General features: G+C 36.3%; 1 protein-coding gene across 2 annotated transcripts in view; it reads right to left on the bottom strand.

Annotated features, from left to right (window-relative positions):
* Pitslre (cyclin dependent kinase 11B pitslre) overlaps nucleotides 1-11,961 on the bottom strand; it is a 32,560-nt gene extending 20,599 nt beyond the window's left edge. Inside the window, exons 1-4 of one of the 2 annotated variants that reach the window (XM_089238123.1) lie at nucleotides 11,801-11,961; nucleotides 7,315-7,481; nucleotides 5,544-5,668; nucleotides 3,310-3,628 (exon numbers count right to left, since the gene is read on the bottom strand). In XM_089238123.1, coding sequence (XP_089094249.1) covers nucleotides 3,310-3,628; nucleotides 5,544-5,668; nucleotides 7,315-7,454 — 584 coding nt within the window. In that variant the 5' untranslated portion in view covers nucleotides 7,455-7,481; nucleotides 11,801-11,961. Of the gene's footprint in view, nucleotides 1-3,309; nucleotides 3,629-5,543; nucleotides 5,669-7,314; nucleotides 7,482-11,779 lie in introns of both variants that reach the window. The other variant, XM_089238124.1, reaches the window with a different exon arrangement.
* Nucleotides 11,962-14,379: the final 2,418 nt, after the last annotated feature.

Genomic DNA, 14,379 nt, shown 5'->3' with positions numbered 1-14,379 from the left:
TTCATCATTTTGAGACACTTTCTATCCAAAAATGCTATTTAGGTTCACTCCACTATAATTTTAAAGAAAAGTGACGAGAAAGGTGTTGTTGGATACCTTAATGGAGGTTTGAGGTGAAAAATGCTCAATTTCCATCAAGTTTTCCCCCACAAGTTTAGTTTTCAACTCTTTAACAGAATTTAATAATTATATAATCTCATATGATTCTACTCCACTCCACATTTGCTCAATTTGAAAAAAAAACCAATTCAAACAACTGCTCTCTTCACAAGTCAATATCACAACTCACAATTCAAAACAGAAACTATCAGTCAAAGGATTATTTTTTTTTCTAACATGAATGTTTACCTGTAGCAGTGATGCCATTTAGGAAATGTTAAAATTTTACTGTTGCCACACAGTAGAAATATTCAGCAAATTATTATTAACAAAATAAATATTTAAAAAAAAATGCCTTTGAACATATAATATACACGGTGGACAAAAAAATCTATAAAAACTGAAAAAGTTCATTTAAAAAAAATGGAGACATATTATTTTACTGAGGTAGGTTGGGAGATTTGAAGTTCTGAACATAAGGGATCATTTATTTATTTCTAAGAAGAAATAGTTCCATAAATTCCTGTTTCATGAACTTCTAAAGCTCTGTAAATTTTGGACCTAACTGCTTTTCATCTCATACAATATATAGTCGGAACCATTTTGAATCCGGAAGTTGTTTCCATCAAAAATGCTTGTTATATCCACTCATTAAATCCATTTTCAAGCAAAAAAATTAAATTTTGGAAATAAATTACATCAAACATAAACTATATATATATATATATAATTTATTTTCTGTCTATGTGTTTTCTATACAAATCTACAATTTTGGATCAATCATCACCAAATTTTGCATATATACCAAATGGGACGATAGGCTAGTTTAAAATTTCGTCAGAGCAGGGCAAATACCCCAAATGGGCTAAAAACTGTCGGGCAACAATGGTTTCTGGGCCTCAGCAATCACTTTCGGAATGTTTACTTTGGTTACCGTGGTTCCATAGAAATGCATTTCAGAAGTGTATATGCCTTTACAATGGTTTGCCACATTTTCAATCTTACCCGTATGAGACTTTTTAAATAGATGTCAGAATCAGCATCACTTTGAGGTTCAGGCAAAGGACGATCCCCATAGAAATCAGTGTTAAAATAGCCTATTTTACTGTAAAAACACGGAAATTTAGTGGGATTTTCTGCCACACCGGTAATTTTAAAAACTGTATTGAATTCTCGATTTTTGAAATATTGAGTTCACTTAGAGATATATACAACTTGTATATACACAAAGCCCAGAAAATTAAATAGGAAGTAATTAGTCGGACCTACTTTTGAGTTAAATATTCATGCAATAACATTGATTTAAACTTTTTATTTATATCTTCTCAAACATGAAAATTAAGTTCTTTGTATTATCTTTTCATATTCAACTGCATAAATTGATATAGTTTAGGTTGCTTTAAAATTAATTATGGGCCCGTAAAGTAGATCAAAGAAATTCCACAGCTTTAATTAAGAAATTTTGGAAGCTGAAACAGGCAGATTAGATTGGATAATTTGAAGTTTAAGGAAGAGGGGGAAGGAATTGAAACACCTAGCGTCCCTTGAAAAAAGGGAAAAAATATTAATTTCTACCTTTCTTTAAATCTAGATTTCTTTTATGTCATGAGTCACACAGGAAATCACCATATTGGTTAATTTAGACACGGTTTGTATGTCCCTCAAAGAAAGAGGGAGATATCACATGATCCAAAAAGCCTCATTGAAGAAACCCAGCGCAGTGCCGGGTGTTATAGCTAGTAACATTATATCGATATTTGATTTTTGAACCTTTGTTTTTTCACTTTTTTTAGATAGGAAATCCTTCAGCTTATTTTATCCTAGACAGTTAAAAGTTTGCTTTTGGATATTTCTTTCCAAAAAAAAAAAAAGAACACAAAACACAGTGAAAGAAAAATTCTGGTGATGATACCCACTTAAAATACATAGTTTTTGTATTGGAAATTCAGCAAGGGCTGAAATTGTTTTCAATTCTGATTGGTAAGTTTCTTATCTTCATATTTCGGATGCCAACTCCTCTCTTCAAGACAAAGTGTTGCCTGCACATTGACAACAACCCTTGAGGGTTCTAGATCTTCACTGGATAGGTCTTTTGTAAAGCTGTTTGATTGCCATTTAGCTATCGCTCGTCAAAGTATGTTACTTCCATATTATAATAGTAAGAGGAAATCATTTTTGTGGTCGCCCTTGCATTTACATGCTTCTCACATGCTCTCATTTTACTTTTTTTTACGATACCCTTTTAAATCCAAGGTGTCGTGAAAAACTTTCTATAAGCGGATTGCTATATAATTAGCATCATACCAAACAAAATGCATTAATTTGCTCATTAAATCCAGACTGTTGCTAAACGCAGCCTTGTTATAGGCAGATGTGACTGTATAACCTCTCCAAAGGAACACATGTGTGTACCTCATTTTAAATGGATTTTAATGATTCTTGTTTCAAGTTAAGACCTGAGGTGCACATATGTGTACCTAACTCAAATGGTTCTATCAAAGATATCAACCCAAATAATTAAAGCCCTATTCTATGTGATTCCAAAACAGGCCTTGTTGTCTTGTTGTTTTTATGACACTCACTACAAAATTTTAATATGATATTCTGCTATATATTGCTGAGGTTACAAACTACAATCTAAAGTCTATCACATATATTCATTTAATTAATGTTTTATAGACAGTATATAGGACAAAATTTCAAAAACTTCATATGTGCATCAACATATTTGAATGTAACTTATAAGCATATCATACAATCCTTTGAATTTTAGTTCATACCCTGCACCATTATTAGCTGAATGTACAGTGAAAATAGCAAAACGTTCCATTCATAGAATTTTTTGCAATCGTGTTTGGAATATCAGATGCATTTTGCTTAAAATGTGACATAAAAATGACTTTTCATGCAAAATAACATAAGTAGTCCAAACTTATTGTTTCCTTCTTCCATCATTTTGAGACATAAACGAAATTAATTAAACCAACCATACAAACCCATATAACCCAAATTAATTAAAATATCTCCCAAGGTTTTTACTGTTTTTCATTTAAGAAATCCCTCTTGTCCTGAATCCACTCCTGGCCTCTGTTAAATTTGTATTCGATTTTAAGAACAGCACACATATGTATGAACAAAAATAGAATCAAAGATTAGAAAAACAGTTTCTACATAATTTAGAGGGAAAAAGAGAAGCAGGAAAACACTTACAGATCTTTATCATCTTTGCTCTTGACTATGAGGTCGCGAATCCTTTCATTTTTGTCCTGAGGATCTTTCATGTCAGTTTCACTTTTCATACGAATATCTCTGATATCATCGCCCATTTTTCTAATTTGGATGTCTGGAATTGTTTTATCCGTATTTTCTGATGCTTTGCGAGAATCCCGGTGTCTGTCCCAGCTTGAGTCTTCTTTTTGACGTGAGGATCTGTGGTCACCATGTCTCCTTCTGCTCCCTTCTCCAGAACGGTTATGCGAATCTCTATGAGAATTATGTTCCCGACTTCTGTGATGTTTCTTCCTATGTGCTAAAGGGGAATGGAGGAGGGGTGCAGAACATTAATGAACTTTATCTTTTATAACCTTTTCAAAGCTTCTGCATAAAATGACAATTTTGAATTACGTGTTACAAATTATGGAAGTGCAGTGAAATCTTGATAAAATATTTTGCCAACCAAGAATATAGTTGAAAGGTTATCAATGTAACCAAGAGGTAGCGTTACCATCAGGCACCGCCAAATTTATGCTGTCATTAGCATCTCTTCTTGATTGCCATTGTTAGTAACACCCTAAAATGCAAAATAAGCATTTATTCAAAGCAAAAAAAATACTAATTGAATAGTTGACAAAATTCAGTTGATTTGTTTCAAGTTACATGCTCAATTAGTATGTACATTTCCAGCAATTTGGCCCAAAATTGAAAAAGAGATGCTATTGACATTGAACATTGAAGGACCGGACACACCCCGCTTCCCATCTCAGAGAGATATCGAAGCTTTCCCAGGGGATGGGTGTATCCGGAAATTTATTAATTTATGTGAAAATAACAATGATATACATATATACAATAAATAATCTGGAATAAATAATCGTACAAATTGTGATCATATAGCATCATCCACAGATAATGACAGCATAACATAAACTAAAAAAATAGGTTTGAATAAAATCTTTTCAGAAGGAACAAAACATATGTGGGAAATTACCACAGGCGAAATGTTCAAACATGCATCTGCTAGCAAGTGGCAGTCTTCCCCTCCTTCCTAGTAGTGATTGGGTCATTAATTTCTATGCATCTCTCCACATGCAGCGGGTCACCCATATCCTCTTTCAGTTGCTTCTAGGATTCCCATGGAAATTGTATCAATTAATTTTGGGTTTTCTTGAAAGCTTGAAATAGATAACTTTAGTGCAGGAGAAAGAATAGCAACATCTAAAAATATAATTTAAAAGCTTGGCATTGCCTTTCCTCTGGTAATGAAACGGTTGAAAATGTTCTCACGCAAATTTTTTGTGGATCTATTTTTTTTTCCCCCTCTCAGTATAGAAGATTGATTTCTCAAACTTCTATCACCCACGACTCCCACGCCTCAGTCAACCTTTATCCGCAGCTCTCCAGAACTGTCAAACAAAGAATCACTTTAAAGCACAGCGCATTCACACATCAATATCGTCAGCTCATTACGACACTTGTGACAAAGATTAGCTACAGCTCTAGCAGCCATAGAACGCACTATGGGAACCAATGGTAAAGAGGTTGAACTTTATTGCATAGATATACCTGTATATAAATTATGTACACATGTTTTAACCAATGAAGCATACAAGAATGATCACGATTCATATTCGTTAACCACATGCTGTCAACCACAGCGTTTATGAAGATCTATTGAAAAGAAAGAGCATTCTGCATCTGCAGTGTGAAAAGAGTTTTCTCTGAAAGTGTGATCTCATAGTTACTGAGCATGTTCGACTAAGTCAAATTCGCTGGTTTCTTTGTGTTTTTTTTTACTTTTTTTCATACCAGAATGGCTCTTACTTTTGAAACTCCTTAATACAGCAATAACTCCTTAATACAAATCACCTCTCTTTTATGGCCAAAAAATAATAATTTTTTTTTAACTCTTCAATAGCATCCCCAACAAACGTGGGGTCATTCCACTTTCCCCAGACTATTTTTTTTCTCACTGGTTGTCCATAAAAGAGGGGGTTCTACTATATCACAGTAAAACCACTCTTAACAATCACCTGTCTTACAGCCAAATAATAATTTGCCCTTATTTTATAAAAGAATGCATTTCAAACCATGCATTTTTAAAAGTCACTCCATGCAAAGAATGCATTTTTAAAGGTCACTCCTCTTTCATGGATAGATTTTTTTTTTTCTTTTGTCCCATCGGTGTATGCAAAAGAGAAGTTTTACTGTATAACAATGTTACTTACTGTCTCGCGAGTGTCTGTTTCTCTTGCTTCGACTCGAACGGCTACTAGGCTCCTTTGAAAATGAAATCTGTGGTGGTTTTATTGTGAGTGATTCGTCATCTTCATTGTCTTCTTGGAAGCTTTCGCTAAATGAAACAATGAGAGAAATACACTTACTTAACTTTCATTTTGCAACTGATAATTTTAAAGAAATCTTTGCACAAGGAAAGTTAAAAAATTAAATGGCTATAGAAATGTTTTAATCTATTGGAATATCATTTCGGTGAATTCTATAGAAATTCCCAGTTTCACAAATAAAATAGCCCCTTGTTTTGGCATGAGCATTAGGATATCTTTGTATTTTAAATTAAAAATTTAATCAGGTTTTTCAACTGCAGAATCTAGAGGTTTCTCATATATACACCCAGTGTTTGCCAATAGGCATCTAGACGCATGATTCATGTATCAAAATTCAATTTCACTCCTTCAAATTTTGTTGAAGAGTGAAAATACTCCTCTATTAATCCTCTTAAATTTCAGGTAATCTTTCTTAATACAGTTGTTTCTCAACGATAAAAGAAAATACCTTTCTTTATACAAAAATACAGCTTATAATTTTGAAGACAAGTGAAATTACGCTTCAAAATTATTTTTTCAAGTAGCCAATGTGTGCAGTGTGCCCCCAAAAGATGAAGTCCAGTGGATTTAGAAGTGTTGGCCGCACCCCAGGTCCACCACATCCGATCCACCGTCCATGATATCTGACATTCAGGACATGTCGAGCATTTCTCATCAGAAATTTACATGCGGCGAATGATTGATGGTGATGTTCTGGAGAAGCAGGCCTGTCATTTGGGGGGGGGGGGTCTTTTAAAAATACACTAAAAATGGTGTGTGTATATATATATATATATATATATACATACATTGAGTACATGTTCTTCGAAACCCCCCCCCCCCCCCGGGATAGTTGAAATGACGGCCCTGTGGAGAAGTGCTGCTTCTCTGACAGAGCCGAAATGGTTTTAGAAGTGAAGACATGCTCGTTGGACGTGTCTCGTTTCTTTGGCACTCTTGTTGAATGGATGGTGGCCATAGGTTCTATTGCAAATATTGTTCATCTTGATGGGTATTATCACCCCTTCAAACAGTTCATGAACGCTCGGTATTGTGCTCTTTTTTTTTTCTTAGTCAACAATATAAACATAAAATGAGTGATCATGGCCCAAAATGCATTTAAAAAAAAAACAAAAATTATTGAATACCAATCTTTGACATTTCGTCCTAACTCTTCTCCCAATATGCACAATAAAGGATTGGGTTAGTACTAATATTGTTCCAAACAAATTTTCCATGGTATTACATACCCAAGACTTGAATTTTATCACGCAAAGATGGAGCATGTTATGTTAAAACTCCAAACTTTCCATAGCCGCTGCTCTTATTTTTTTAAAAAAAACCAAAATACTTCAGTTTCATGAAACAGGAAAGAAAGATGGGAAAAGGCAGTGAGAAATTGAGCTCCATAAGGGGATGTGTGTAAAATAAGTGAATAAAGGATCCTCAAACAGGGTAGGGGGCGCACAATTAATCTGCCTATCACAATGAGTGTGGAGGGGTAATCCCCCTTCGACTGTATCCGCCTATGGTGTGTGCGCACATTATCAGTTATATCTTATTTGTGTCTTTGTAATTCCACAATTCCGGAAAATAATGAAAATAAACTGAATTCAGTACTTGACAAATGGAAAAAACAATTAATTCTAAGAATCTAAAAAAAACCTGTTATTACCTTTCTTCATCTTGTGATGCTTCCTTGGGCTTGACAGCTTCTTCCTCCTCATCTTCTTCTTTGTTTATTTCTCCATCCTCTTCCGATTCCGAAAAGATGTTGGCAACTTGAACTTTTCTCAAGTTATCAAATGACGCCATCACATGCACCTATGTTTTTCAAAGAGTCTGGAATGAAATGCTATTAGAATAAAATTTATCCAAACAATATGATAAATTACTGTTATCATCATAGAAAGGCTTGACAAATCCTACACACCATGACAATTTAAAAAAATTAATATTCGCGTCTAAAATTACCCGTATGTGACTACTAAATTAGCTAAATTTGTGCAAGTGTCTACTAATATTGAAAAAAAGATGGGTCATCAACTCTCAGAAAAATGGTAAACAAGGTGCTTATTTGGCCATCTTACTTCACGAGTTCCTTCAGATGTGGGAAATGCCTTACACCAGAGATATTCAGCCTTATTCTAGTTGTGAGCGCTGCTTGAATCCATCATCAAAAGAAAAGCACCCTTACAGCAAATTTGACATATCAATAATGGGGTCTAGGTCAATTCGTCGCGATCAACTTGTCGCAATCAATTTGTCGCAGCGTCAATTCGTCGTGCTACAAACTCGTCGCGGTACAAATTTGTCGCAGAGTCAGTACGCATAGATAAGTTATGATAAAATAAATTTTCAAAATTAAATTTTCACCGTATAAGCCGCACTCCCGCTTTCTGGCGGGATCTCCATTTCTCGCAGCGAGTGGCGTTGGGCAAACACACCAAGATGATAAATTACGATAAAATAAATTTTCAAAATTAAATTTTCACAGTATAAGCCGCACTCCCGCTTTCTGGCGGGATCTCCATTTCTCGCAGCGAGGGGCATTGGGCGAACACACCAAGATGATAAATTACGATAAAATAAATTTTCAAAATTAAATTTTCACCGTATAAGCCGCACTCCCGCTTTCTGGTGGGATCTCCATTTCTCGCAGCGAGGGGCGTTGGGCGAACACACGAAGATGATAGATAAGTTATGATAAAATAAATTTTCAAAATTAAATTTTCACCGTATAAGCCGCACTCCCGCTTTCTGGCGGGATCTCCATTTCTCGCAGCGAGGGGTGTTGCGGGAACACACCAAGATGATAAATTAGGATCAATGCCCATCCCAAAGCACAATTTGCCTAAGGGGTCATTCAGGTATTACGTCAGGATCGGGGAGGGAGTTTCGGATTTGTTGACTTTTGATGGCGGGGGGGGGGGGGGTTGAAGGTCGCTTACGTCATCAACCCCCCCCTTTTTGAAGATATGAAATATTCTAAGCTGCTGGTGAAATTTTGCTGACAGGGGAGGGGATGGGGGTCAGTGTTTTGCTGATTTTTGCTGACAAGGGGGAGGGGGTCAAAAATGGCTGAAAATCTGCTTACGTAATACTTGAATGGCCCTAATTCACTATTGAATATGTATCTGCCATGAAGGGAATACATCTTTGAGGAATTTTTTACCGACAATATATCTAAGGCTAGCATTACACTATGAAAGTGTTCTAAAAGTCCTTTTATAAAACTTGAAAAATTCAACCAATAAGATTATCGGTTGCATTTGCTCGAATGTAACCTATGAACTTTATTGGTTGGATTTTTTGAGTTTTTAACTTGAGCAACTTATCCGGTGCAAATTAAATTTTGAAAATGTATGTGATCGCAATTTATCATCTCGGTGTGCGCCCCAACTCCCCTCGCTACGAGTAATGGAAATCTCGAGAGAAAGCGACAAGTGTGGCTTATCCGGTGAAAATGAAATATTAATTAAATTAAATTATTAATTATTTCAGGTTCTTGTGGAGATACTGTAGTGGTTAATGTTGGTGGGAGTCTCGATTCCACATGGGACAGATACAAGTTTACACTTAAAGAGAGCCTCCGCTGTACTGTAATTTGGGGAATATCATAAACACCGACATTTTTTTACAGAATTTAAAAATTTTATCATAGAAAAAATGATTTTTTTAACATTTACAATAATTAAATAATAAAACATTAATATCAATTGTAATTTTAATTTCGATGTAATTTCGATGATTTTTTTCGAAATGACAAAAAAAAAAATTTAGTAAACTGTGTGCATTTCTTGATGGAAAAAAACTTTTCTTCATGTTTATTTTTTCACGTATGAGACAAAAAACCTACATACAGATCGCGTGACGAGTTGACTCTGCGATAAATTGACGTCCCGACGAATTGGTTACACTACAAATTGTCACTGCGACGAATTTGTACCGCGACGAATTGGCTCTGCGACGAATTGGCTCTGCGACGAATTTGTACCGCGACGAATTGGCTCTGCGACGAATTTGTACCGCGACGAATTTGTATCGCGACGAATTGGCTCTGCGACGAATTTGTACCGCGACGAATTTGTATCGCGACGAATTGGCTCTGCGACGAATTGGCACTGCGACAAATTGATGCGCGACGAGTTGAGCACGACAAGTTGATTGCGACAAATTGACCGGCTACGTCAATAATGTGTGAAATCAGGATAATTTTAATCCGTCAAAGCAATCTGTACAATGTGTTTACTTGGAACATTGATCAAGTGCTCGCAAGTACAAAATCAGACACAAGAGTCTAGTACTCTAGGTGCTTCAGAGAGCACAATGGTGCTCGTGAGCAACAGGTTGAACATGCCTGTCTCATACGATGCGAACAAAAGTATAATTTTCCCTCAACCATCATTTTAGGGGCCTAGCAAAATCTACGGTTGCCACCAAAAAATTAGAAAAAGCATTATTTTGGATAGTCTTTTTTAAACAAAATTGCAGAGATCGATCTTAATGCAAAGAAAGTGATTTTTTTTATGAAAGGTGAACAGCCTTGCAACTGGCAACATTTTTAAAACTGGCAATGGAAAATCTGTGACTCGTCTGTGATTTTGAAGACGCTAAGCTTGATTTTCGCTGAACTTTGAGACTTTTTGGTTTGACTTGATATTTTTTCCCTAAAATATGTAATTCACTATTTTTTTTATCATTGTTACATATGCGTATGTTTGTGAAAAGTTACGTCAATTTAAATTTAATGCGGTGAATCATAGTATCAGTGCTGAATCCATATCACCAACATCCTGATTGGCAAATAAATGGGCCTACATAATTCTACGCTGATTCTCCATTGGTGATCTTATATATACGTCACAAATTGGTGTTCAATCTGTTTATGAATATTTGCATCAACTATTTTTCGAATAGATGAATTGAAAACTTTGTATATGAGAGTGTCAAGTACAGGGTGAAGGTCCCCTATTTTGAGCTGCCTATAGATTATGAAACTTTAGGAACGTTCTAATGAAGGAATGAAGAAAATTTTCAAAGCCCTTTTAAAGACAGAAAATCACTGCATAACCATAGGCACCAGAACCGGGGATAAGGACCTGAGGCTACTTGAACCTCCCCCCCCCCCCCTATAACTTATGAATATACAATCCAATGCAACCCTCCCCTGTTGTGTACTGGCTCAAAAAAACACAAGACAACTATCAACTTTCTACCCCATCCCCCATCGACATTCTCTTCATGCTGACACCTCTGAGCATAACTTTTGGCGCCAAATCACTATGTTTATGAATGACTTTCACCAGCAAAGCTTGACCTTGTAAACTCTTGGGTGTTTAAAAGTGTCATACTTTTACATGCAGTTTAAACCCGTTATATCGCCAACCTGAGCAGTTTAGCAGTATAACAAATCTTCCATTTCTAGGCCTTACGTGTGAAACTGTGATTCAATACAATGTCAAACTCATTTTAGTGCCAGAACTAAGCAAAATAAATGGTGGTAATAAATCGAGGTTCAACTGCATATATGTAGCAACCCAATTTAGTGATAAACAGTAAGGTGTTGTTTGAGTACAGTAGAACCCTCTCTTGTTTGCGGACACCAGTGGGACAAAAAAATTATAAAAGGGGTGACAATTAATCATTGGGTTTGAAATGAATACTCATATTATACAAGGGCAAATTATTATTTGGCCATAAAATGGTAACTGCATTTGAGGGGTGTCCGTTGAGAGGGGTTTTACTGTATAGCCAAATCTCAAGTAGTATCACTGTTTATTGGTGCCTATTACTTCCCTTTTACAACTCGCCTAAAGTTTTGTAGCCAAAGAGGTAAGTCAAACCTTGTGAAAAACAAACATGGACAAAGACAACTCCATATGTAAATGCATTTCATACAGTGCCTGAAGTTTGAGCCCTGGGCAAAAAATAATTTTTTGAGGCCCCTTACACATGGTATTTCTCGAGGCAGAGAGGCCTGTGCCTGTAACATAAAAAAAACATTCAATTTCGGGGAGTTGAAAATTTGTGGGCCTTGTACGTGCCCCGTTTGCCCATGAGAGAAACGGCTTGGAGTTGAAACGGTAGACATTAAAACATGCAAAATTTAACTCAAAGGCAACGACAAAACACGATACCTAGGTTTAAAAATAACTTGCCAGTAATAAACAATCTCCTAGATACTTCAGCTTAAACTGATCATTGGTTATTCATAATGCGAGGATTTATTTTCTCATTTTATTTGTCGATTTCAAAGTATCAACAAACGCACAACGAATAAACGTCCTCAAAACTTGCCATAATTAGGACGGCTTTAACTCAAGAATAATCACCTTGTCCAGGGAAATTTCCTTCAAAAGTTTCCCTTTTGAGTAAATTCCTCACATATACATTTGGAAATGGATGTGCTGCTATCTATTAGTAAATATACATAGATATGTACAAGTCAAACCTCGTTAATGAGTCACTCTTGGGAGAGCAAAAATATGACTTAGTAAGCGGAGTGACTCGTTAAACGGAGTAAGCCATAAATGTGCCGATTCCTGCCTGAAGACAATTGGGACTTCCAAAAAAGTGACCCGGTAAACGGAGTGACTTGTTAACCGGGTGACGCACTAACGAGGTTTGACTGTATTTGATGGTGATAAAAGCATTTTGCACTGGGCCGGATGTTATCATCAAGGAGAAATATAAGTTAAGGCGGGGTTTCCTAGGAGCAGGTTCATGTGCTGCGCACAACGTGATTCGCCCAGCGCGGCACGCCGTCCACTCACCAATAAGAAAAGCAGCATGACTGTTTTCCTACAGAGCGCAATACGCCTCTCGACAGCGCTTTACGTCGGGCGTGATTGGCCGATATTCTCTTCACTCTTGTGTGTTTTCTTTTCCTTCCCTTCAAACCGGAGCATGCAGACGACAAAGTAGCTGATGCCAAAGCCATATACTTTATATAGCCGCCCTGATCTGATGCGCCTCGCTAGGAAAACACAAACGCGTAGCGTGATTATGTAACACGTTTCTCTCAGCGCGAAATAGTCTAATTCGGTTCACGCTGCGCAACAAACCTATTCCTAGGAAAACTCGGCTTCAGGAGCAGGTTTTCTGTACCGCGTGTAACGTGAATCGCCCAGTGCGACACGCCGTCCACTCACCAATAAGAGAAGCAGTATGACTGTTCTCCTACAGAGCGTAATGCGGCTCACGACAGCGCTTTACGTCGGGCGTTATTGGCCGACTGCTTCTGGAGGGGTCAAATGCTTCGTGCGCCGCGCGTTTTGCCGATGTTCTCTTCAGTCTCGTTTTCTTTCCCTTCCTTTCAAACCGGAGCATGCAGACAACAGAGTAGATTATGCCAGGGCTATATACTATAATATAGCCTCTCTGGTCTGATGCGCTCCGATAGGAAAACACAAACGCGTAGCGTGATTATGTAACACGTTGCTGCCGACGCGAAATTATATAAGAACAGTCCCCCAACATCTTTCGTCGGAACATCACGTGACTCGGTGAAAATAAACAATCCCCATTAATTTTCTCATGTCATCCACAGGAATTTAAAACAATAAATGAAAGAAATAATTTCAGCATCGATGAGATAATTCCAGAATTAATGAAAGAGATAATTCCAGAATTAATGAAAGATAATTCCAGAATTAATGAAAGATAATTCCAGAATTAATGAAAGAGATAATTCCAGAATTAATGAAAGAGATAATTCCAGAACTAATGAAAGAAAATATTGTAGAACTAATGAAAGAAAATATTGTAGAACTAATGAAAGAAAATATTGTAGAACTAATGAAAGAAAATATTGTAGAATTAATGTAAGAGGTAATTTCAACATTAATGAAAGATAATTTCAACATTAATGAAAGATAAGTTCAACATTAATGAAAGATAATTTCAACATTAATGAAAGATATAATAATAAAATTAATGAAAAAGAGATAATTCCAAAATTAATGAGATATAATTTCAGAATCAGTGAAAGAAATAATTCCAGCATTAATGAAAGAAACAAATCCACAATTGATGTAAGCAGTTATTCCAGAAGAAATAAAAGAAATAATAATTAATAAAGGAAATAACTTCAGAATTAATGAAAGAAAATTCAAGAAATAATGAAGGAAAATCCAGAATTGAAAGAAATGATTCCAGTATTAATGAAATAAATAATTTAATCTTTTTTCACCTTTAGAAGAGTTCTCTATCCTTTTTTTAATCTTTAAAAAGCAATATTTAGAGACCGAACTGTACATTTCTATGGGCAAATTGCCAGACGAGAACTTTGTTTTCACCGGGTCACGTGATTTCCTTGCATTTGATGTCGCTGCAGTCGCGGCGGCTGGTTGCTCCCTCCAGTAATATAAGCTGGATGCAAGCGCAGCTCAGTGGATGCGAGCCTCCGAATCTCTGTCGTCTGCTTCCCTCCTGGTCACTTGTTTTGGACGTCTCCTTGTGTCCTGAAAAAATTACTGAACTGGCAGTTCGAACTTCCAGTTCTGTTTGTGAGCTCAGCTTGTAGGGAACCGAACAAACCGTCTGTCGTTTGCTCATTGAGGGGTTCTTTGTTTTTGACGTCTCCTTATGCTCAAATAAAATAACCGAACTTTCAGTTTGTACTTCCAGTTCAGTTTATGAGCTTTGTTTATAAGGAACTGAGCGGAATAAAGAATATAGTTTTTTTTTTTACTTCAAACTTCATCACCACATGAGTCACTTTTAAATTTGCGACTAG

Source organism: Pholcus phalangioides, unplaced genomic scaffold (assembly GCF_987345545.1).
Source record: "Pholcus phalangioides strain wild (caught in Gottingen) unplaced genomic scaffold, Ppha-v1.0 ptg000010l_1, whole genome shotgun sequence".
NCBI lineage: Eukaryota > Metazoa > Arthropoda > Arachnida > Araneae > Pholcidae > Pholcus > Pholcus phalangioides.
Note: the sequence above shows the minus strand (reverse complement) of the source record. Positions and strands in the feature narration are given on the sequence as shown.